The sequence below is a fragment of the Raphanus sativus genome, chromosome 3, assembly GCF_000801105.2.
Source record: "Raphanus sativus cultivar WK10039 chromosome 3, ASM80110v3, whole genome shotgun sequence".
Classification (NCBI taxonomy): Eukaryota; Viridiplantae; Streptophyta; class Magnoliopsida; order Brassicales; family Brassicaceae; genus Raphanus; species Raphanus sativus.
In genome coordinates, this window is record NC_079513.1 from 22,321,874 (window position 1) to 22,344,389 (window position 22,516).

At 34.9% G+C, this 22,516-nt stretch overlaps 3 protein-coding genes, 3 long non-coding RNA genes and 1 pseudogene across 8 annotated transcripts; 4 read left to right on the plus strand and 3 right to left on the minus strand.

Annotated features, from left to right (window-relative positions):
- Nucleotides 1-507: 507 nt before the first annotated feature.
- On the plus strand, nucleotides 508-2,343 carry LOC130510207 (pentatricopeptide repeat-containing protein At5g56310-like). The gene has a single exon (XM_057006624.1). It carries the CDS (start codon nucleotides 639-641, stop codon nucleotides 2,262-2,264), a length of 1,626 nt encoding a protein of 541 aa, XP_056862604.1. The 5' UTR covers nucleotides 508-638; the 3' UTR covers nucleotides 2,265-2,343.
- A 552-nt stretch (nucleotides 2,344-2,895) lies between these two features.
- LOC130509616 (putative FBD-associated F-box protein At5g50270) lies at nucleotides 2,896-4,800 on the plus strand (annotated as a pseudogene).
- Nucleotides 4,801-6,958: 2,158 nt separating this feature from the next.
- Nucleotides 6,959-8,846, minus strand: LOC108832957 (uncharacterized). Of its 2 annotated transcripts, XR_008943847.1 has the most exons (7): nucleotides 8,573-8,846; nucleotides 8,366-8,497; nucleotides 8,048-8,249; nucleotides 7,763-7,954; nucleotides 7,565-7,659; nucleotides 7,372-7,483; nucleotides 6,959-7,288 (listed from the first exon to the last, which is right to left on the minus strand). It is a non-coding gene; the product is annotated as an uncharacterized LOC108832957 (long non-coding RNA). The 2 variants fall into 2 exon arrangements; XR_001946605.2 differs by having other exon boundaries at nucleotides 6,959-7,483.
- A 5,133-nt stretch (nucleotides 8,847-13,979) lies between these two features.
- On the plus strand, nucleotides 13,980-17,940 carry LOC130509020 (probable FBD-associated F-box protein At1g32375). The gene is made up of 4 exons (XM_057004555.1): nucleotides 13,980-14,019; nucleotides 14,115-15,003; nucleotides 15,304-15,438; nucleotides 17,495-17,940. The coding sequence occupies exons 2-4, from the start codon at nucleotides 14,149-14,151 to the stop codon at nucleotides 17,789-17,791; spliced, it is 1,287 nt and encodes a 428-aa protein (XP_056860535.1). The 5' UTR covers nucleotides 13,980-14,019; nucleotides 14,115-14,148; the 3' UTR covers nucleotides 17,792-17,940.
- LOC108842669 (uncharacterized) lies at nucleotides 15,793-16,614 on the minus strand. The gene is made up of 2 exons (XR_001948276.2): nucleotides 16,211-16,614; nucleotides 15,793-16,143 (listed from the first exon to the last, which is right to left on the minus strand). It is a non-coding gene; the product is annotated as an uncharacterized LOC108842669 (long non-coding RNA).
- An 816-nt stretch (nucleotides 17,941-18,756) lies between the features above and the next one.
- LOC108845503 (probable FBD-associated F-box protein At1g32375) lies at nucleotides 18,757-20,344 on the plus strand. Its single transcript, XM_018618702.2, has 3 exons — nucleotides 18,757-19,619; nucleotides 19,707-19,841; nucleotides 19,924-20,344. Exons 1-3 carry the CDS (start codon nucleotides 18,765-18,767, stop codon nucleotides 20,218-20,220), a joined length of 1,287 nt encoding a protein of 428 aa, XP_018474204.2. The 5' UTR covers nucleotides 18,757-18,764; the 3' UTR covers nucleotides 20,221-20,344.
- Nucleotides 20,345-20,391: 47 nt separating this feature from the next.
- LOC108811172 (uncharacterized) lies at nucleotides 20,392-22,386 on the minus strand. 2 transcript variants are annotated; one of them, XR_008943491.1, is made up of 5 exons: nucleotides 21,681-22,386; nucleotides 21,235-21,351; nucleotides 21,020-21,088; nucleotides 20,839-20,918; nucleotides 20,392-20,720 (listed from the first exon to the last, which is right to left on the minus strand). It is a non-coding gene; the product is annotated as an uncharacterized LOC108811172 (long non-coding RNA). The 2 variants fall into 2 exon arrangements; XR_008943490.1 differs by having other exon boundaries at nucleotides 21,004-21,088.
- Between the last annotated feature and the right edge of the window lie 130 nt (nucleotides 22,387-22,516).

Consider the following 22,516-nt stretch of genomic DNA (forward strand, 5'->3'; position numbering starts at 1 on the left):
TGATAAATGTTGAAAATACAAAATATATAGCACTATATATTTTAAATAATATAAAAAAATCTACTTTACGTTATCATAAAATTTAAAAATCAGATTTAGTAATTAAACACATTGCTTATTTAAACACATTAATACACATTGTTATTTATCAAAATTTTATATTAATACATATTGCGATCATATATAACATTTAGTAAAAACAAAGATAAAAAAGAAAATTGATTCCCGCTCGGTCGAGCGGTCATGATCTAGTATTAGTTAAATTGGATCGTTGTTCAAAGAAAAAGAGAGTTAAAATTGGAATGTGTCGATTTTTCATATAAAACATACTATCTCTTTTTTTCTCAATACTAGATTGTCAGGTCCCAACTTTTGGTTAAAATAAAGATTAGATTATAATAGGGAATATTAACAACATAATATATTTAAATTAATATTAACCACATGATTTGTCTAGCCTTTTTTTTGTCAAACATGGTTTGTCTAGTCAAAATATAAAATTAATATTGTTTAGATATGTGTATACTGTATAGTCGTATCACATTTGACCATCAATTTTCTTGGTGGTTCACGAAATTAAAACGCAAGTCAAGTGTATAAAACTCAACTTTCCACAGTTTTGTCCCAACGATAGGAGAATGTTGCGACGAATCACATTCCCATGCCAGCTACATCCACATATTCGCCCAAGTTCCACTCTCTCGGACATAAACTGGTTCCTTTCCTCTCTAAAAACCCAAGGAACCAACAACCTCAAAACACTAAAGCAAGCTCACTGTTCCATCATCGTAACCGGTCTACACAGAGACAACCTCATCGTTGCCAAACTCCTCGAGGCGTGTTCAGACACTGGACATCTCCGATACGCTTACTCTGTCTTCACCCACCAGCCGTTTCCCAACGCTTATCTCCACAACACCATGATCAGAGCTCTGTCACTCGTCGACGACGACCCCAACGCCCACTCAATCGCTGTTCTGGTTTACAGAAAGTTCTGGTCTTTATGTCCGAAGCCCGACACGTTCACTTTCCCTTTTGTGCTGAAGATCGTTGTTCGGTTATCTGATGTTTGGTTTGGGAGACAGGTTCATTGCCAAACCGTGGTTTTCGGGTTTGATTCGAGTGTCCACGTTGTGACAAGTTTGATTCGAATGTACTGTTCGTGGGGAGGTTTGGGAGATGCGCGTAAGGTGTTCGATGAAATGCCTGTGAGAGACGCGACTGTTTGGAATGCGTTGTTAGCCGGGTATGGAAAAGCGGGTGAGGTGGATGAAGCGAGGAGGTTGCTGGAGATGATGCCTTGCTGGGTAAGGAATGTAGTTTCTTGGACTTGTGTGATCTCCGCTTATGCTAAGAAGGGACGAGCTAGCGAAGCCGTTGATGTGTTTCAGAGAATGGTGAGGGAGAACGTTGAGCCAGATGAAGTGACGCTTTTGGCAGCACTCTCAGCTTGTGCTGATCTTGGCTCGCTTGAGCTGGGAGAGAGAATATGTAGCTACGTTGATCACCGAGGGATGAAGAGAGGTGTTTCGTTGAACAACGCGGTCATCGATATGTATGCGAAGTCAGGGGACGTAACAAAGGCGTTGGAGGAGTTTGAGAGGGTTAGCGAGAGAAACGTGGTTACTTGGACGACTATAATTACAGGACTGGCGACGCACGGGCTTGGAGGTGAAGCTTTAACGATGTTTAACCGTATGGTTGAAGCAGGCGTGCGACCGAACAGTGTTACTTTCATTGCAGTCCTTTCAGCTTGCAGCCATGTCGGTTTGGTTGATCTTGGAAAACGTTTGTTTACCTCAATGAGATCGGAGTATGGGATTGAACAGAACATTGAGCATTTTGGATGTCTGATAGATTTGCTAGGACGAGCAGGTAGACTAAAAGAAGCGGAAGAAGTTTCTAAAAGCATGCCCTTTGAAGCTAACGCTGCAATATGGGGATCTCTTCTTGCTGCTTCAAATGTTCATCATGATCTTGAGCTTGGAGAAAGAGCTTTGAATCAGCTGATTAAGTTAGAACCGAATAACAGCGGTAACTATATGCTCTTAGGTAATTTGTACGCGGATTTAGGAAGGTGGGAGGAGTCGAGGATGATGAGGAAGATGATGAAAGGGACTGGTGTGAAGAAGATGGCTGGTGAAAGCTCCATTGAAGTTGAGAACAGAGTATGTAGATTCATCTCTGGTGATCTTTCGAATCCGCTTGTTGTAAAGATTCATGAACTTGTACAAGAGATTGATTTGCAGATACAGAGCAATTAAGTTCGAGACAAACAATGATTTTGAGTTATGATTAGATCGAGTTGACTAAGGATCAAGTAAACTCCAGTCACACTCTTCCGAGGAGCTTGTTTCTTTTTGTTGTGAAAAAGAAAATAGAGTTATAATTATTTAACTAACTTTGAAGTGTTCTTTAGTAAATTTTCAATTAAAGAGTAATTAGCTAACTATGCAACTTTTCAAGATTTTTTGAGTAATTATCTTATGAAAAAAATCCAACCGAATTACTCTGTTTTTGGATTTTAATGAAAGGTAGGGCTTCAAGCATACAAGAAACCCTTAATATAAGGAATTTTATCAAATACAAAGATAATTTTTTTTACACACGTAACAAATCTTTTTGTTATAAAAAAACAATCTTTTATTATTATATGTATATAATTAAATAGAAGGTAATGATTCAAATCAAATATTAGCTATAGTTTGGCTAAATGATAAATTAAATTTTTGATTTATAAACTCTTATTTTATTCTTGAGCAATAAATTCAGAAGACAATCAGTTATTTGCTTATTATATGAATCACGTCTTGTTTAGATTTCCTGTACTTTTCTTTTCTTTATATTGGTTTGTTCTATAAGAAGCTAGGGTTTTGAATTTTTGATAATTTCACCTTGTGTCGTTGCGTTGTTGATAATCTGATATTTAGTTTCGTTTTTTTTAAAATGTTTTTCAGGCGATAGGTTCTGCCCGGAAGCTAGCTTTTAATTATGGACAGGATAAGTCAGTTGCCCGATGAACTTCTACTGAATATATTGGCAATGCTTCCTACCATGAAAGATGTTGTGGAAACTATGCTTTTGTCAAAACGATGGCAGTTTCTTTGGGTGATGGTTCCAAGAATCAAATACAATGATAAACTTGATAGCTATAGTAAGCACAAGTATGGAAGCTTTCATTGTTTGTAGACAAATCTTTTTCTAAGCACGAGGCTCCCATTATAGAAACTTTGCTTTTTAAACTTGGTTATGTCTCTGGGTACGGCAATATTCAAGGGTGGATGAGATCTGCTGATAAACGTTGTGTGCGTGAGCTGATTATCCAGATTGATACTTCTACTTATAGAAATTCAGTCTCACTTCCTTGGAGCTTGTTTAGTGGGGGATGTAGAATGCTTGTGACCTTGAAACTAATTAATGCGGTTCTTGTGGATGATTTTGCATCTCCAATTTCTTTCCCATCCCTCAAAACGTTGAGTCTTAAATCCATGAAGTATCCGAGTGGTGAATTTGTCAAGAAGCTTTTATCTAACTGTCATGTCCTTGAAAACTTGGTTGTGGAACAATGTAACAATGACAATGTTAACATTTTTACTGTTATTGTGCCTTGTCTAAAGAGTTTAGTCATGAAGACATTAACTCCCATTGGAAATGAGGCTGAAGGGTTTGTGATAGATGCTCCTTCTTTGGAAAAATTCAACATTCTTCATTTGAGTGGGTTTTGTATCTTTGAGAATAATATGACTAAGGTTGTGGATGCAAATCTTGTCGTTGTTGATTGGAAGTTATGGAAGAAGTTGGGTTCTATTGCTTCGTTCAAGCGCCTTTATCTGTGCGTACCATCCTCAAAGGTAATATATATGATGTTGTTTCCATCCTTCTGCCCTCTTTGTTCTTGGTTTTCTCTTTGAGTCTAATTAGTGAATAAGGTCTCTAAATATGTCTGCATCCTCAAAGGTAATATGTCCGTCATATCTTCTAAACGTTTTATGTTATTTAAATTTGAAAGCCCTTATATAAAAAAAGTCTCTAATATGTTCCAAAAAGGGTCTCTAATCCATTACGAAAATAGTTTTCTCTTGTGATGAAAACTATTGTTTATTATGATATGTACATGGAATTACATATTTATATGAATAGAATCAAGATATTAAAAACATAAATGTTTTTTTTGCATGAATGTCATGTAGTCAGTCAAAACTATTGTAAACTATTGACCATATATGCACCTAACGCCATCCTCTTCTTTTTTTACCTAATGCCATCTTTGTGCATGCAGGATGTGTATCCTGCTCGTAGTGTCTTCACCAGTCTTGTACATTTGAAGATATGCACATGTGAGACAGAATGGGTGAATCTACTTATGCGTGTGCTTGGAGATTCTCCAAATTTACGAGCTCTCAAACTTGACCAAGTATATATTCGACTAATGTTATTTGTGCATTAGTTTATCAGTATGATTAATCTAGTGCATTGTGCTTTGCATCCTGTTTATATCAGTGCCATCCCCTTCGATCTTACGAGCCACGCCCATGCTGGAACCCGGCATGGAATGAACCGAGTTCAGTTCCTGAATGTTTGTTCTCAAGTCTTGAAACTTTTGAATGGGTAAAATATGAAGGAGCAGAAGAAGAGAAAGAAGTAGCAGCATTTGTTTTTAGAAGCTCAAAGTGTTTAAAGAAGGCAACCTTTAATATCCACAGTAAAAACAGTGTCAAGAAAGTTGAGGTGATCAAGTTGTTCTCGTCAATTAGGTGTTCACCACCATGTCAGCTTGAGTTTCGCTGAAGTTATGAGTCAAGTAACATCTTAGACAAAAAGTACAACTTGTGTTTTTATTTGGGGTGTTTTTCATAACCAACCTAAGATTTGTAGTCAAATGCAAAATCAACTCCTTTTTTTTTCTCATTACTATTCACCTATGAATTTTCCAAACCATCCTTATGTTTTCAAAATATTTACAAAACTGCCATTATTTTTTTTTTTTTTAATAAAATCGAAAATGAGCAAAAACCAATTACACCCTAAGCATCTTTTCTTATTTACAACAATGCCATCATCTTCAATTTTGCAACCACCATTGAACCACCATCTTTGAGCTCATAAAAGCTCAATAACTCAATTTTAACCACTTTTTCTCTTCTCTAACTCAACAAATCTTTCATTTCCTCTACATTTCTATCTAAAAAACTCTCACAACTTTCATTTTCATCCCACAAATTTCACATTTTCGAGTTTCTTCATTAGTAAATCGTCAAAGATGCTTCCTTTTGCTCGGTTTATGAGTTTGGACGGTTGAAAGGGTCGGAATCGAAGTTCACACCGGAAAAAGGTAACTGTTTACATGGTTTTCACCACTTTTTCAGTCTGTGTCGCGATGGTAGACTGCTTTATATGTCTACACCAATGTGTAGACGTACGATTCCGTCTATTTGTCAACGAACAAGTCAGTTTCGCAATTGACTTTTTTAACTTTTTTTTGGAACGCAGACTTCCCCAGCAGTCTACATCTTTACCTTTGACTACAAAAACAAAAATCGACGTAGACCTACCAAGACGGCTACGAAAAAGAGGTTGGTTTTACATTTGACCGAACTTTTGACTTTCTCTAGTAGACTTCAACGGAAGTCTACGAAATGTAGTCTGCCAATGAAGTCTACTTAAGGTCAGTTTTGCATTTGACCAAAATATTGACTTCGTTGAATAGGTTAGTATTGTATTTGACTAAAATGTTTTTAAATAAAATAAATATTTTTTTAAATTGTAGACTTCCAATGCAGTCTACGAATTTTTCACAAAAAAATATAGACTGTTCTTGAAGTCTACATATTTATTTTGGTCAAATGCAAAACCAACCCATGGGTTTTAAAGTTAGACCTTATGCGAAGTCTACAAATCTGTAGACTACATATGAAATCTACATTCGAAAGTCAAACAATTGTCAATTGCAAAACCAACCTATGGGTTTTGAAGTTAGACCTTATTCGAAGTCTACGAAACATGTAGACTACATATGAAATCTACATTCGAAAGTCAAAACTTGGGTGAATTCTGGTCAAACTAACATTTTCAATGTGGTAGACTAAAACCGAAGTCTAAATGTATAAAGTCAAAACTTGGATGAGTTTCTGGTCAAATAAAAAAAGTAACCCGTAAAATTTCAATTGCAAAAACTAACCCAAAAAGTAGACTGACAGGGACGTCTACATTGTTGTAGACTGACAGGGACGTCTACATTGTTGTAGACTAATTGAAAAGTCTACGTAGGAAAAAAAATTAAAACTGAATTTATGTATTATTCATAAAGTTTATTCTAGATTTTTTTGTTTGAAAGTGTGTGTTAGTTAATCCTAATAGGTTGGAGTGATTTTGAAAAGAAAAACTGTTGTAATTATGAAATTATAATACTTTTGATTTCACAATGTTGTTAGGTGTTAAACTGTAGACATAATTGTAAGTCTACGTTTGTAGTTTTATGAAACATGAAATATTTATTCCTGTATTTTTTTGCAGGAAATGACTCAATTCTCTTCTACTTGATGATATTGATTGAGAAGGCAGTCTTGTATTGAATTTAAATGCATTGTTTGATTGGTACTCGTTTTACTTATCCTTTTGAAGAAGAAAGCTCTTCCCGTCAATAGAGATTGCTTCATCAGCAAGATGTTTCTCCGTGGTGACTCTGTCATTATCGTCTTCAGGAATCCCAAGTAAGAAAAGAAAGAGTTTGAGATGTCTGCCCGGAGTTGTTTCTAGTGACATCCTAATTGTTGCATCAATGGAGCTTTCATCATGAGTCTTAAAATCTAGTGTTCACTTTGTATTTTTCACTTGTGTTCTTTCTTATCTCTTACGACTAAAATGCAGCGTTGATTAGAACTTTGTGATTGAGCTCTTTATATGATAATTTTCACAGCTTCTCGGCAAATCCATATTGTTACACCAAGCATAGAGAACATGTTGTTTTACTCTTAACTAGTTGCTACTGAACTTTGTAATTGCAAAAGACAAAAAGGGTTTTCTTAGACTGTAGTGTGGTCCATGAATAAGTAGTAAAGGTACCAAACTCTTACTCTAAGTTACACAGAATATAATATCATAATAAAAAAAAACAAAAACAAAATAAATTTTACAAAAAGAAGCTCTCTCCTCTCCACATTGTAGCTGCAAGCAGTGCCCTTGTTTTGGTGGTGGTTGTAGCCATGGAGGAGCCTTCCTTCTGGTCACCAAAGACACGTTGACGGAAGTCTTTGACCATGAGAGGGAGTTCCCAACCAAGAAACTCTGACTTATCACATATACAAAGGCAATCTACCATATAACAATCTACCATAGAGCATGCAAATAAATATCTTTTTAACTTCTACCTACCAATCTACCATATAATTTCACAAATGTCAGGGCCTGACTTGCATGTCTTTGCACTGACTTGAACATCTTCACTAGGTTGATTAGCACTACCTTCGGAAAGGGTCTCATCCTCCTGCAAAAAAAAAACAAATAACTTTTAAGCTCTTCTTACTTTCAAAAAACAAAAAAAAAAAAATCAGAAACATAATGAAACCTGATGTGTTCAAGGTCCCTTGGTAAGGTTTGGATCCAAAACTTTCTGCCACCGATGCATGCATTGAACTTCAGTTTTATCAGGGAAAAACTCAGCTGCAAAAAAACAAATAAAAAACAATAATAAACCAATTCAAACAACAAGAACAGTTCATAAACACTTACATAGAACAGGAGCATGGAACTAATAGTCATTTACCTCATGTTCTTCCCTGTATCGCTGCTCCAGTACCAATCAAGAAGCCAGCTGGGTTCATGCGTGATAATGATCATTGACTGGATTTGTACCCAAGTAAAGGACGAGCTTCTCTTTGCTTAGTAGTCCTATATCTCCAAACTCCATCACATGAGAACCATGCGTCGAAACAGTTCCTGCCGTCCTCTTCTTCACCTGAATTTAAAAAAAAAAATTGAAACCATTTTCTTTTGATGCATGTTGTTCACTCACCATCTTAATGAATAAATACAAAACATGAAATCTTACCAGTTCATATTGCTGGTGCAAACTCTCTCTAAATAGTGTTTATCACTAAACAAATTAATAATAACAGAGGAATGAATCTTTCGCGCTCTCCGATTCCTCAATCTGAGAGAGGACCACCACTAATCTAGAAGCAAAAGTCTTCATCGCAAGAAACCAACTTCGCGCTCTCTGATTCCTCAATGTCGTAGAGTATCAGCTCGATCTACAACAACATATCAAAAAAAAATATCAAAGCTTTTAAAATAAGGAATCAAGCACACACACACACAAACAGGTACTGAAACAACAAAGAGTCTCAAAAAAGTCAAGGATTATTACACCAAGATTGCTTCGTTTTGGACACTGTTTGCACTGGATACAGTTAACCCACATGATATCACTCCCTGTGTCGAGTTGAACGTAATATAGCTCTTCGCAGGTGTTCCAATTCCAATTTTCGCATAATACAACCTGAGATAAAGATCAATATGATTCAATTAAAGATAACTGTGACCTAAGATGAACAGAGAAAGGGTGAAAACGAACCCTAGGATGTCAGGGCGACCGGTTCCACCGAGAGGCAGATCGATTCCGGCGAGAATTGTGAGCTGGCGCTTGTCATCGTGCTCCTTGAGGGTGCTGAGGGAGCCTTGGAGCCTCGCTTTATCTTTGAAATAACCACTCTTTTCCTGGACAACGAGCATTGGCAGGGATTAAGCCGAAGATGCTCCTGTTCACCGGAAATCGCGGGATTAGGCCGAAGATGCTCTTGTTCACCAGAAATCGCCATGAGAGAGACAAGAGAGACAAACGGCGTGTATTAGGGTTTACAGGCTTGAGAAATGGTATTTATATGCTGGCTAACTTTTTTGGTTAGGTTAAAAAAAGTTTGGTTTACTTCGTTTAGATTAATTATTTTGGTTAAATCCGGTTAACTTAAATTTTGTGTGTAGACTTCTTTGAATGTCTACAACGATTTTTTTTTTCATTTTTTTAACAAATTTTAAAATATGATTTACCAATTTTTTAATAATTTTAAATATTCATAATATGTGTTACAAAAAAAATAACTAAATAAATATTCATAATATATGATTTTAAATTGTTGGAATATTTAATTTAAAATTAAAGATATACACGAATAAAATAGACTGACAAAGACGTCTACAGATTTATAGACTTTATTGTAGGTCTACGAAACCCTAAACCACAAATCTCAAACTCTAAATAGTTTGCTTGATACTCAAAAAGTCTCATTTACTGTATCAAATATCAAAATTACACAAAATATAAACAACTAAACATTAATAAACAGATTTAAGTCAATAAAACAAAAAAAAATCAAAATCTAAAGTCTAATTGTAAAAATCTACCACTAAAAAACCTATCATGCTATAACCTTTTGTTTCTAAACTATGAACATTGTTTATATCATAGATACCAATTTAGTATATATTCTTTAAAATTGTTCAGTTATATAAAATTTTAATATATTTACTTCATACTATCCATTATATTGATGATTAGTTAAAATATATCACAATAATTATTTTTAAACAATTTTAAAACAAAATATTAGATAAAATTTTGGTGTAGACTACACATCAAGTCTACAATTTAGACTTCGCTGGAGGTCTAAACATACGTAGACTTCTTTCTTCTACATGTAGACTTCCAAAAGGATAGAAACGTAAATACTCCTCCGTTTTTTTGTTTGTTCATAAGGAGTAAATGGTATTTTCATCTTTTATTTAGGTTGGTTCTGCATTTGACTGAAATTGAGGTACACTAATGCATTTGACTTCAATTTTTAGATTGGAAGTTATGGAAGAAGTTGGGTTCTATTGCTTCGTTCAAGCGCCTTTATCTGTGCGTACCATCCTCAAAGGTAATATATATGATGTTGTTTCCATCCTTCTGCCCTCTTTGTTCTTGGTTTTCTCTTTGAGTCTAATTAGTGAATAAGGTCTCTAAATATGTCTGCATCCTCAAAGGTAATATGTCCGTCATATCTTCTAAACGTTTTATGTTATTTAAATTTGAAAGCCCTTATATAAAAAAAGTCTCTAATATGTTCCAAAAAGGGTCTCTAATCCATTACGAAAATAGTTTTCTCTTGTGATGAAAACTATTGTTTATTATGATATGTACATGGAATTACATATTTATATGAATAGAATCAAGATATTAAAAACATAAATGTTTTTTTTGCATGAATGTCATGTAGTCAGTCAAAACTATTGTAAACTATTGACCATATATGCACCTAACGCCATCCTCTTCTTTTTTTACCTAATGCCATCTTTGTGCATGCAGGATGTGTATCCTGCTCGTAGTGTCTTCACCAGTCTTGTACATTTGAAGATATGCACATGTGAGACAGAATGGGTGAATCTACTTATGCGTGTGCTTGGAGATTCTCCAAATTTACGAGCTCTCAAACTTGACCAAGTATATATTCGACTAATGTTATTTGTGCATTAGTTTATCAGTATGATTAATCTAGTGCATTGTGCTTTGCATCCTGTTTATATCAGTGCCATCCCCTTCGATCTTACGAGCCACGCCCATGCTGGAACCCGGCATGGAATGAACCGAGTTCAGTTCCTGAATGTTTGTTCTCAAGTCTTGAAACTTTTGAATGGGTAAAATATGAAGGAGCAGAAGAAGAGAAAGAAGTAGCAGCATTTGTTTTTAGAAGCTCAAAGTGTTTAAAGAAGGCAACCTTTAATATCCACAGTAAAAACAGTGTCAAGAAAGTTGAGGTGATCAAGTTGTTCTCGTCAATTAGGTGTTCACCACCATGTCAGCTTGAGTTTCGCTGAAGTTATGAGTCAAGTAACATCTTAGACAAAAAGTACAACTTGTGTTTTTATTTGCTACATTTGATAGCTCGCTGAATTTCAAACTGTTTGGTCCAATTATCTTCTGCGTTAAATGAATGGATAGACTTTGACGGGCCTCGCCTTTCTCTTTTCCTTTCGTTTGCTTCTATCTCTTTTGATTTTACCCTCGTTCTGATAACGGGGAAGCCCATGGGCTAGCTAAAGTGACCCTCAGTAATTATCTTTCTGTTAACGGGCCTCGCACAGGCTAGACTTGGGCCCAGCCCTTTTCCCTTTATTTAATATATGCAATTTCGATTAAAAAAAATAATTCTTCAGTTCGGCCCCTGAGATCAACTAATATGATTCCGTTAGTTTATATTCAGTTTTTTATTAAAAAAAAAATATTGTCAAGTTATATTATTAAAAAGTATAAGATAAAATAAATAAAAATAATAGTAGTGGAAAACAAGAAAAAAGCTTTTTAAAAAATATTTTAAAAAAATATTTTTAATACTGTTAGCAAAATACTAAATCTTAAATCCTAAACCTTTGGGTAAACTCTAGAGTCTATGGTTTATCCAAAATTTTAGGGTTTATCCAAGGGTTTAGAATTTACCGAAGAGTTTTGGGTTTAAGATTTAGTGTCTTGTTGACTGTGTTAAAAATATATATTTTTTTAAAATTCAAGGATTTATAATTTATCTAAGAGTTCATGGTTTACCAAACATTTAGGATTTGAGTTTTAGAGTTATACCAGAGCTTTTGGTCTGGTGATGGTGATGATTAACCTGAGAGCAAAAGCATAATATGGTGAAATCATCCGGGTTCGAGTCTCGGTCACTGAAAAATTAATATTTTGGCATCATCAGAAACATGAGACCGATACGCGGCAACACGTGATTAGTCTGAACCATTTTTGTGGGGTTAGAATATCTTGTATAATTAAAAATAAGATGATAATTTTTTTTTTACAAAACCATTTTTTGCAATTACTAGTATTTTTATTGTAAAACATGATATAACTTGACAATATTTTTTTGAAAGATATTGAATAAGAAAAAATGATTTTTTAGTGAATCTATATGTTCATCTTTAGGGCTGAATCCAAAAATTAATAAAAAAAATACTTTGGCCACAAATTTATTTATTTTTATATATTTTTCACCGAAAGTGTGGTAGATGCATGTAGTTGTTAGGTCAGGAGGCCAAATGTTTTTTTTTTTTTTGCTGAAAAGGAGACGAAATGTTGAAGTAAGATAATGTGTTTCAGGCAAAATTTGTGTTAATGATATACAGCAATATTGTTTTACCTTCCACATAATACTTTTTTTTTTGTTCAACATCTTCCACATAATACATGTGATGGTTACTAGTTAGATTCTTTATCGTCGTCCCCAGTGCCTTCCAGGTTTTCAGAGCAGCAGGTTAGTCTATTTTACGGCGATTTCTAGGCTAGCTAAGGTCAAAATGCAGTCTGGCCGTATAGGCGGAGATGGAGATGGTCGCAGATTGGAATAATCAGGAGACAGATTCTACTAGAGTTCCCAGTTTCATATCATCGTGTATACAGATGATAAAACAGGCCTCCCTAGGTAATTTACATGTAGCTTCATATTGATGGGTGCATTACTTGTTACCGCAACTCACCCAAGTGGAGGTATCTCATCTTAAAGTTGGTTGAGATAATTTTAGCGGAACCAGGGGCTCTGACCAAACTTGAAAAATATCTTTTTTTTTGGCGGAAACAGTGCCTGATTCCACCTTCTTCATTTGAGATCTTGATGCGGCTTGCTACCTCCTCAGCAGAAGAGGATACAACAAGGTTTGTGGAAATCTATGCTCTTTGAAGAAAGTGGCTCTTGCCGGTGCACTAGAAAGGAAGGCAACCATTCAGCAGATGTTCACTGTTTAATGCTGGAAGGAGTAGGACTATCTTTATAAAGATAATCTCGAAGCTGGTCTTCTTAAAACTCTTGTAGAAGAAATATAAGGATCATGCCCTCAAGCTATCATCAACAAACAAGTGAATGACGAAATTGATTGTGCAGATATTCACTGTTTCTTTCAGACTTTCTGAAGAAGGAAATCCTATTTTAGAAAGGGAAGCTGCATTAATCGCTATCTGGTTGCTGACCAAAAATATTGTTTGTTGGAAGGACTGGGAATATCTCTTTGAGGAGAATCTAAAAACTAGTATTGTTCTTCTCGAAACTCTTGTAGAAGTGGCATTGCTGATATGTGCATTCTCAATAATTTTAGACTCAGTCATTAGTTTTTAATAATTTAGCTGATGATTCTTCAGTATATTCAGAATAACCAATAAATAGATATTTAACAAATTATATCGATAGTACCATAATTAATTTTCTCATATTTAATAAATCTATCTTATTAAAACAGAAACATTCTGTTGGACCTAACATTTATTTTGTAAGTTTTTAAATTAAATACACCTTTATACTTTATAGTTAAACCTACATTAAATCACTAATGTTTCTTTCTTTATACTACTATCCATGTTTCCAAACAATATACTTATTTTTTATACTACTATCAATGTTTCCAAACAATATATTTTTTATACTACTATCAATGTTTCCAAACAATACAATAATTAATCTTAGTTATTTTATATATATCATTTTCTCTTTAAAATTTTGTAGAAACGTTATATTTTTCATAAATTACAAAATAATGAACTTTAAAATTTAGATTATAAAATTACAAATTATGAAACTATTACAATTTAAATCCAATTAGATTACATATCGGTCATCCATCAGTTCAATCGGTTAGTCTCGGGTTTTAGTGATTTTTTTAATATGAATATTTTAAAAAAACTTAAATTGAATTGTCAGATCTCCAGATTAACCGGTATAATCACAATCGGGTTGAATTTAAAAACACTGATTTAAATGCAAAAATATTTTAAATACACACTCTTTAAAAAATACCAAAATATTTGTTAAGTTATTAGTGAAATTTTTCATCGTAAAATATTCCGCGCTTCCAAAGCGCGGATCAAAATCTAGTTAAGTTTAAAAAACTAGCATTAGTATTTTTGGGTACATATATTATTAGTCCACATGATGGCCCACACCTAGTTTGATTATTATATGAATCTCGTCTTGTTTAGATTTCCTGTGCTTCTCTTTCTTTACATTGGTTTGTTCTACACCTAGCTAGGGTTTTGATATTTTTACAGTGTGTCGTTGCTGAGATTTTGATATCTAGTTTCGTTTTTCTTAATGTTTTTTCAGGAGATCGGTATTGTTCGGAAGCTAGCTCTAAATTATGGACAGGATAAGTCAGTTGCATGATGAGCTTCTACTGAAAATATTGGCAATGCTTCCTACCATGAAAGATATTGTGGACACTATGCTTTTGTCAAAACGATGGCAGTTTCTTTGGATGATGGTTCCAAGACTCGTATACAATGATAACTATAAGAACCCCAAGTATGGAAGCTTTTCTCTGTTTGTAGACAGATCTTTCTTTAAGCACGATGCTCCAGTTATAGAAGCTTTGCGTTTCAAACTTGGTAGTATTTGTGGTAGTGAAGATATTCAAGCGTGGATGAGATCTGCTGATAAACGTTGTGTGCGTGAGCTGATTATCCAGATTGATACTTTTACTTATAAACATCCAGTCTTACTTCCTTGGAGCTTGTTTAGTGGGGGATGTAGAATGCTTGTGACCTTAAATATAAGCAAGGCAATTCTTGTGGATGATCTTGATTCACCAATTTCTTTCCCATCCCTCAAAACTCTGAGTCTTAAATCCATCAAGTATCCATGTGGTGAGTTTGTCAAGAAGCTTTTATCCAACTGTCATGTCCTTGAAGACTTGGTTGTGGAGCAATGTCAAGCTGACAATGTTAACATTTTCACTGTTATCGTGCCTTCTCTAAAGAGTTTAGTCTTGAAAACATTAGATGAAAGACTTGCAAACGATACTCAAGGGTTTGTGATAGATGCTCCTTCTTTGGAAAAAATCGATGTTTTCCATTCGAGTGGGTTTTGTATCTTTGAGAATGATATGACTAAGGTTGTGGATGCAAATCTTGTCGTTGATTCTTGGAAATTATGGAAGAAGTTGGGTTCTATTGCTTCGTTCAAGCGTCTTTATCTGTGCCTACCATCCTCAAAGGTAATATATATGATGTTGTTTCCATCCTTCTGCCCTCTTTGTTCTTGGTTTTCTCTTTGAGTCTAATTAGTGAATAAGGTCTCTAATATGTTCACCAAAAAAAAAGAATGAGGTCTCTAATCCATTACGAAGATAGAGTTCTCTTGTGATGAAAACTATTCTTTATTATGATCTGTACATGGAGTTACATATTTATATGAATACAATCAAGATGTTAAACACACATGAATGTCATGTACTTAATCGAAACTATTGTAAACTATATTGATCATGCACTTAATGCCATCTTGATGTATGCAGGATGTGTATCCTGCCGGTAGTGTCTTCACCAGTCTTGTATATTTGAAGATATGCACATGTGAGACAGAATGGGTGAATCTACTCATGCGTGTGCTCAGAGATTCTCCTAATTTACGTGCTCTCAGGCTTCAACAGGTACGTACATTTGAATAAGGCTACTACCCGGTAGTTTATCAGTATAATTGATCTAGTGCATTCACTAGTAGAAAACTGCAGAATAGACACGTAATTTTTAGTGACTATGGCTTTCTTTTCGTGACTATAGAACAATATAGTCACGGTTAGTAACGGAAAAAAATCGTGTGTATACGATCGTGACCATTTTTCTCGGTGACTTTTTCGTGACTTAATAATCACGATTTTGCCACGTTTATTTTCGTGATACTTTAGTCACCGTATAGACACATAATATATCGTGGTTGTTTAGTCACGTTCATATTCGTCACCAATACGTGACTGTATTTAAAAAATAAACAAAAAAAAAGAAAATAAAAATAACTATTTTGTTATTCAAAATCTGATTAATCACAAAATATAATACAATTAATTTCAATATAATAAAAATAATCACAACTTCGAGCCCGAGATCTGCGGTGAGCTTGAATCCGGTGGCGAAATCGGCTGTGAGCTTGAGTCCGGTGCCAGGCTTGATTCCGGCAACGAGGAGACCAACAACAACCTTGGGTGACGAGCTTGACTCAGACGAAGAGCTTGAGAGAGTTACGAGATAAAGCTATGACGATATGAGCAACCGAATCGTCATGCCACCACCACCGGTTCATCACGACACCGATTCGTTACGCCACACCTTTGGTTCATCACACTGCCACTTCTTCAGATCTAGAAACAAGATAACATTAATAGATCTAGAAACGGAGCAAACCACGTGTAAAAATTCGAATCTCACCGGCGAAGGTAGTTTCGGAGAGAGAGAAGCAAAACGTGATCGAGATCGATGCTTGTTGTGCCTTTTCCTTTTTCATTGATGGAAGTGAAGGGAATAGAAGCATAAGATGGAGATGGAGATGGAGATGGAAGTAAGAAAGAGAAAAAACAAAACAATGAACAAATTAATAACGTAAATCTTCCTGATCCGTTAGATTAACATCTACCAATGGCCAAGATTTTAAAAAGGGCGATCCGCACCTTTTCTGATAGACCAATAGGAAACAATCTTTTACTTTTATTATGATTTATGTTAGAATGGTTTTATCTGCTTAAAAACAGAGTTTGGAGCTTACTTGAGATAGATAACTGATTTTACATTTTCAAAATTTAGGATTATCGTTCGAAAAAATATATTTTTATAAGCGATCGAAATTAGTGCTTTAGGCTTATACATAAGATATTCTTAATGGTTATGTTTTGGTTTTATGGTTTATAGTTTAATTCTAATAATTAAAACTAGTTTAAAGTTTGAAAAAGTTGATGTGAGAAACTTAAAATTTAGTGAGAACTATATTTTAGTTTTTATCTAAGACTTGAAAGTTTTTAGATAGAATTTAAATTTAAAATGTAATGTTTATGATATAAGGTTTATAATATGGCATAGGGTTAGGAGTATATGTAGGGTTTGAACTTTGAAGTATGTAGTTTAGGGTTTTGATTTAAGAATTGAGCTTTAAAAGATTAGATATAGAATTCAGATTTATGTTTGAGTTTTGAAATTTATATTTGGACATTTGATTTCCTACCATGATGTATGATTTAATATTTGAGGTTTAGGGTATAGAAAAGCTAATATGGCCACGAAAATACCTTGGCAAATAGCCTATCTAGGTTTGTAACAATTTTTTTCTTTTCTGCAATTTAAATTGAAAGCCTGTTTACAAAAAAAAAAAAATACCTTGGCAAATAGTGACTACTTTTTTTTTTGGTTACACACTTATTAATCATAATTTTTGGATCGTGGCTGTTGTATCTACGATTTGTACAGAGTTTTGTACACGTGTCAATGCAGTCATGAAAGTAACCAAGAGAAAGCGTGACCATATTTAGTCGTGACATTTCTGTGAGGAAAACGTGTCTTTTTAGCCACGAAATGGTTAGGAATAGTCACGATTACGGGTTTCGTGACTAACTGTGACGGTTCTGTGACTAAGTAAAAAAAAGTCACGTCCTCTCGTGACTAAACCGTGTTTATATTGATTTTTTCTACTAGTGATTGTACTTTTTATCCTGTTTATATCAGTGCCATATCCTTCGATCTAAAAAGCCACGCCCATGCTGGAACCCGTCCTGGAATGAACCGAGTTCAGTTCCTGAATGTTTTTTATCAAGTCTTGAAACTTTTGAATGGGTAAATTATGAAGGAGCAGAAGAAGAGAAGGAAGCAGTAGCGTTTGTTTTTAGAAGCGCAAAGTGTTTAAAGAAAGCAACTATTAATATCTGCAGTAAAACAAGTGACTTTGACAAGAAACTCGAGGTGATCAAGGAGTTGTTCTCGTCAACAAGGCGTTCACCAGCCTGTCAGCTTGAGTTACGCTAAAGTTATGAGTGAGAATCAAGTAACATCTTACTGGTTAGTTTCCAGATCTGAATCTTAGACAAGATAGTACAACTTGTTTTGTTTTTATTTGCTACATTTATAGCTCAATGAATTCGAAACTGTTTGGTCTAGTTATCTTCTGCGGCAAATGAATTGATGGGACTTTGGCCACAAGAAGTTTTTTTTTTTATTCTTTCACAGAAAGTCTGGAATGCATCTAGTTGTTAGGTCAGGAGGCCAAATGTTGAAGTAGGATAATGTTTTAAGTAGATTTTTTAAAAATTTGTGTCATTATATACATTATTCAGCATGTGAAGAAGATGATGAGGGAGATGATGAAAGGGACTGGTGTGAAGGAGATGGCTGGTGAGAGATTGATGAACTTCTACAAGAGATTGATTTGCAAATACAGAGCAATTAAGTTTGAGACGAAAAATGGGTTTGAGTTATGATCAGATCAGTTGATTAGGGATCAACAAACTCCAGTCACACCGCCTAGGAGCTGGTGTTCTTTTTTTGTTATTAAAAAGAAAAATAATTATAATTCTTTAACCAACTTTGAACTATTGATTTAGTAAAATTTTAATTAGTTTTAGTAATTATCCAACTTTTTTCAAGAGAGAAAACCCAACAGAGAAAGGGCTACAAGAAAACCTTAATACGGAATTTATCAAATACAAAAAAAATAATCGTTTTTACATTTTAGAAACTTAACTTATGTGTTTCAAAAAAAAAAAAGAACCTTAACTTATATAGTCATATTTTAATAAAATATATATTTTTATTCTTGAGAAAATAAAATCAAAATGACAATTAGGTATTTTTTATTATATGATTCACGTCTTGTTTAGATTTCGTGTGATTCTCATTTCTTATATTGGTTAATTTGTTCTATACCTAGCTAGGGTTTTAATCGTTTCGTTTCTTGAATGTTTTTCAGGCGATAGTTCTGTCAGGAAGCTAGCTCTTAATTATGGACAAGATAAGTCAGCTGCCTGATGAGCTTCTACTGAAAATATTGGCAATGCTTCCTACCATGAAAGATGTTGTGGAAACTATGCTTTTGTCAAAACGATGGCAGTTTCTTTGGATGATGGTTCCAAGAATCAAATACGAGGATAGCTATAAGAACCCCAAGTATGGAAGCTTTTCTCTGTTTGTAGACAGATCTTTCTTTAGGCACGAGGCTCCAGTTATAGAAGCTTTATATTTCAAACTTGGTAGTATTTGTGGTAGTGAAGATATTCAAGCGTGGATGAGATCTGCTGATAAACGTTGTGTGCGTGAGCTGATTATCAAGATTGATACTTTTACTAATAAAGGTCCAGTCTTACTTCCTTGGAGTTTGTATAGTGGAGGATGTAGCATGCTTGTGACCTTGAAACTAATTAATGCGGTTATTGTGGATGATTCTGCATCTCCAATTTCTTTCCCATCCCTCAGAACGTTGAGTCTTGAATCCATGAAGTATCCAAGTGGTGAATTTGTCAAGAAGCTTTTATCCAACTGCCATGTCCTTGAAAACTTGGTTGTTGAACAATGTGAAGCTGACAATGTTATCATTTTTACTGTTATCGTGCCTTCTTTAAAGAGTTTAGTCTTGAAAACATTAGAAAACAAACTTGGAACCGATGTTCCTGGGTTTGTGATAGATGCTCCTTCTTTGGAAAATTTCGACATTTTTCATTTTACTGGGTTTTGTACCTTTGAGAACAATATGAGTAAGATTGTGGAGGCAAAACTTGTCCTTAATACTTGGAAGTTATGGAAGAGGTTGGGTTCTATTGCTTCGTTCAAGCGCCTTTATCTGTGCCTACCATCCTTAAAGGTAATAATATATATATGATGTTGTGATTAATACTATTGACATTACATTTGATCATGCACTTTTTAATGCCATTCTTGTTGCATGCAGGATATGTACTCCGCTGGTAGTGTCTTCTCCAGTCTTGTACATTTGAAGATATGCACATGCGAGACAGAATGGGTAAATGTACTCATGCGTATGCTCAAAGATTCTCCTAATTTACGAGCTCTCAAACTTCACCAGGTATGTATATTTGAATAAGGTTATTATCCAGTAGTTTATAAGTATGCTGATTGATGATCTAGTGCATTGTACTTTGTATTAGTGCCATGTCCTTCGACCTAAAGAGCCGCGCCCATGCTGGAACCCGGCATGGAATGAACCGAGTTCAGTTCCTGAATGTTTGTTATCAAGTCTTGAAACTTTCGAATGGGTAAAATATGAAGGAGCAGAAGAAGAGAAAGAAGTAGTAGCGTTTGTTTTTAGAAGCGCAAAGTGGTTAAAGAAGGCAACCATTAAATTCCACATTAAAACCAATGACACTGCCAAGAAACTTGAGGTGATCAAGGAGTTGTTCTCGTCCTCGAGGCGTTCACCAGCGTGTCAGCTTGAGTTCCGCTGAAGTTATGACATGAGTATGAGTCAACGTGACACCGTTTGGGTTAGTTTCCAGATCTGAATCTTAGACAATAAAGTACAACCTGTTATGTTTTTATTTGCTACATTAAAGCTCACTGAATTTGAAACTGTTTGGTTCAGTTATACTAGGGGGTTAGCCCCGCGCAAGCGCGGGGATGTTGGCAAATGCATGTGTTTTTGTAGTTCATTTGCTTGTATCAAAATCCTTATGAAGATAAATTCTTGGACCAGCCAACATACACAATTAAAAAAGAAAACATATCAGAGGACAATGTCTTTACTCTTAACCACACTAAGTGATTGTCCGTGAGAGAGTACACAAACATGAAAGCTTATGAATTTGAATAACGTCCTTTGGCCATCTCTCTGGCTTGACGTTTTCTGCATATAAGTTATCCCTACCATTGCGTAGGCCATGTATTAGACATTATCCCCTCTCTTCACTCTGTCCATCTGGAAGTACGTCATTTTCTACAGCTTGTCCTTTGTAAGGGACCAGAAAAAGAATTAAGAAAACGTTAAATCCTCGTTGGTTTGGTTTCATTAGCTCTTGAAAAATGTTCAATCACAAAAGAATCTTTGAAGGAGTTGCAATTTTTACCACAGCCATTGCAGGGTAGATTTGGGTGCTTCTTCCTAGGCGATTGGTTTTTCTCTGATGACACCTTTGAATACAATAACCTAAGATACATACAATCACACGAAGATTTAAATAATAATCATAAGAGAACAAATTCTAATAAATGATCATAAAAAATAATCATACAGTGTGCAGTACTCACTAATCGATAAGATTAGTTGAGGATCCAAAGAAAACATGCTTTCACCTCCCAGTTTCAGTAGTATCTCATCTGCATAGTCAAATAAGAATCATTAAAAAAAATATGCAGAGTTAATAATACTATATCCTATAATTGTCATGACCAGTAAGCAAGTAATTGTGGAGACATGAGGAAAATTTAAGTTGTTACTGTCGCTTGATGAGATGAGAGAATACCTTGGCTGCTTCAGCAAAGGCCACAACCACATCTTCAGGTTTTTATGTCGTGATAGCTTTGTCATCTATGTCTGCTGGAGAATTCAGTCTCAGAATCATTCTTCTGTATTTCCTCTTCTGCGAAAGGAAGCCACAATTTAGAAATGCAAAATAATAACAGACAAGATTGTTGGTATATAAACACTTGCATTACCATACGACAAAGAGGATAATAAAACCAAAAGCATAATGCTGATAAATATGAATCTAAACACCACAGTGTGCTCAAAACAGTGATGACCATGAGCTAAAAGGACTGGGAAAATCACAATAAGAAAATACCAGATTCAAAACCATATCGCAAAGAGGTATAAAACATAACTGGAGACAAAAAAATATAAAAAATAAGCATCTAATCAGTGATGAACATGATTTAAAAGTGGGATCATAAATTAATAGTACACTACCTGCTCATCAAGGAAAATTAAGGTGATTCCCATGAATTCACCTTGTTTTTTAATGTTTCTGGAGTCCCAAAACCGCAGAAGGCGAGCGACGATGAACTAAGAATATCTACCCAGGCGGAGATAGTCGAACGATGTTGGGGCAACAATGGCAGCGGAGGAAGACATCTTTCTGAGATTCTTTGGAAGCTGAAGGAACAAATTTAAACTGAGAGTGATTGCTAGCGAGCGTCACAGGCTGTGAGTCACAGCCTCATCCATCTCCTATTTATAAGAAATCACCAGACGAAGAATACCGAAACGTTACAGAGTCTATTGTAATTAACACAACACTTAATCTCGAATTTAAGATACATTTACAGTCGAGGAAGGGAAAGAGATGCAAATCGTTTGCTTTGCATATTTAGAGAAACAAAGGCAGCGACTTCAACAATGGAAGAAGGTAACGACGATGCCTTACAGAATAAAAGTAAAACGCAATGTTTTCGTTTAATAATTTAATAACAAAACACATAAGCCCAACCCATTACTTAACTCATTAGAAAAACAAAATACAGAAGTCTAACCCAAAATGTCTATGTAAATCAAACCAAACCAAAAACAATCAGACAAAATAAACGAATCAGACAACCAAGTTAACCGGAAAGCGGGACCCACAGACAGTAATGAAAATCTGACGTGGACACATTGAGAAGAGAGGAAAGTGAGGCATTATATATATGATTCTGCGGCCAATAAGTTGGTACACTTTTGTCCACAGAAAAGTTTATTTTTGTTCTTTCACAGAAAATCCAATAGAATGCATCTCTATTTGTTAGGTCAAGAGGCCAATGTTGAAG

Bases quoted from the DNA above. Each gene is read 5' to 3' on its own strand.
- LOC130510207 (XM_057006624.1), top strand. From the start codon at position 639: ATGTTGCGACGAATCACATTCCCATGCCAGCTACATCCACATATTCGC.
- LOC108845503 (XM_018618702.2), top strand. From the start codon at position 18,765: ATGGACAAGATAAGTCAGCTGCCTGATGAGCTTCTACTGAAAATATTG. The intron at 19,620-19,706 runs GTAATAATATAT...TGTTGCATGCAG, and splicing joins TGTGCCTACCATCCTTAAAG to GATATGTACTCCGCTGGTAG. The intron at 19,842-19,923 runs GTATGTATATTT...ACTTTGTATTAG, and splicing joins GAGCTCTCAAACTTCACCAG to TGCCATGTCCTTCGACCTAA.
- LOC130509020 (XM_057004555.1), top strand. From the start codon at position 14,149: ATGGACAGGATAAGTCAGTTGCATGATGAGCTTCTACTGAAAATATTG. The intron at 15,004-15,303 runs GTAATATATATG...TGATGTATGCAG, and splicing joins TGTGCCTACCATCCTCAAAG to GATGTGTATCCTGCCGGTAG. The intron at 15,439-17,494 runs GTACGTACATTT...TGTTTATATCAG, and splicing joins GTGCTCTCAGGCTTCAACAG to TGCCATATCCTTCGATCTAA.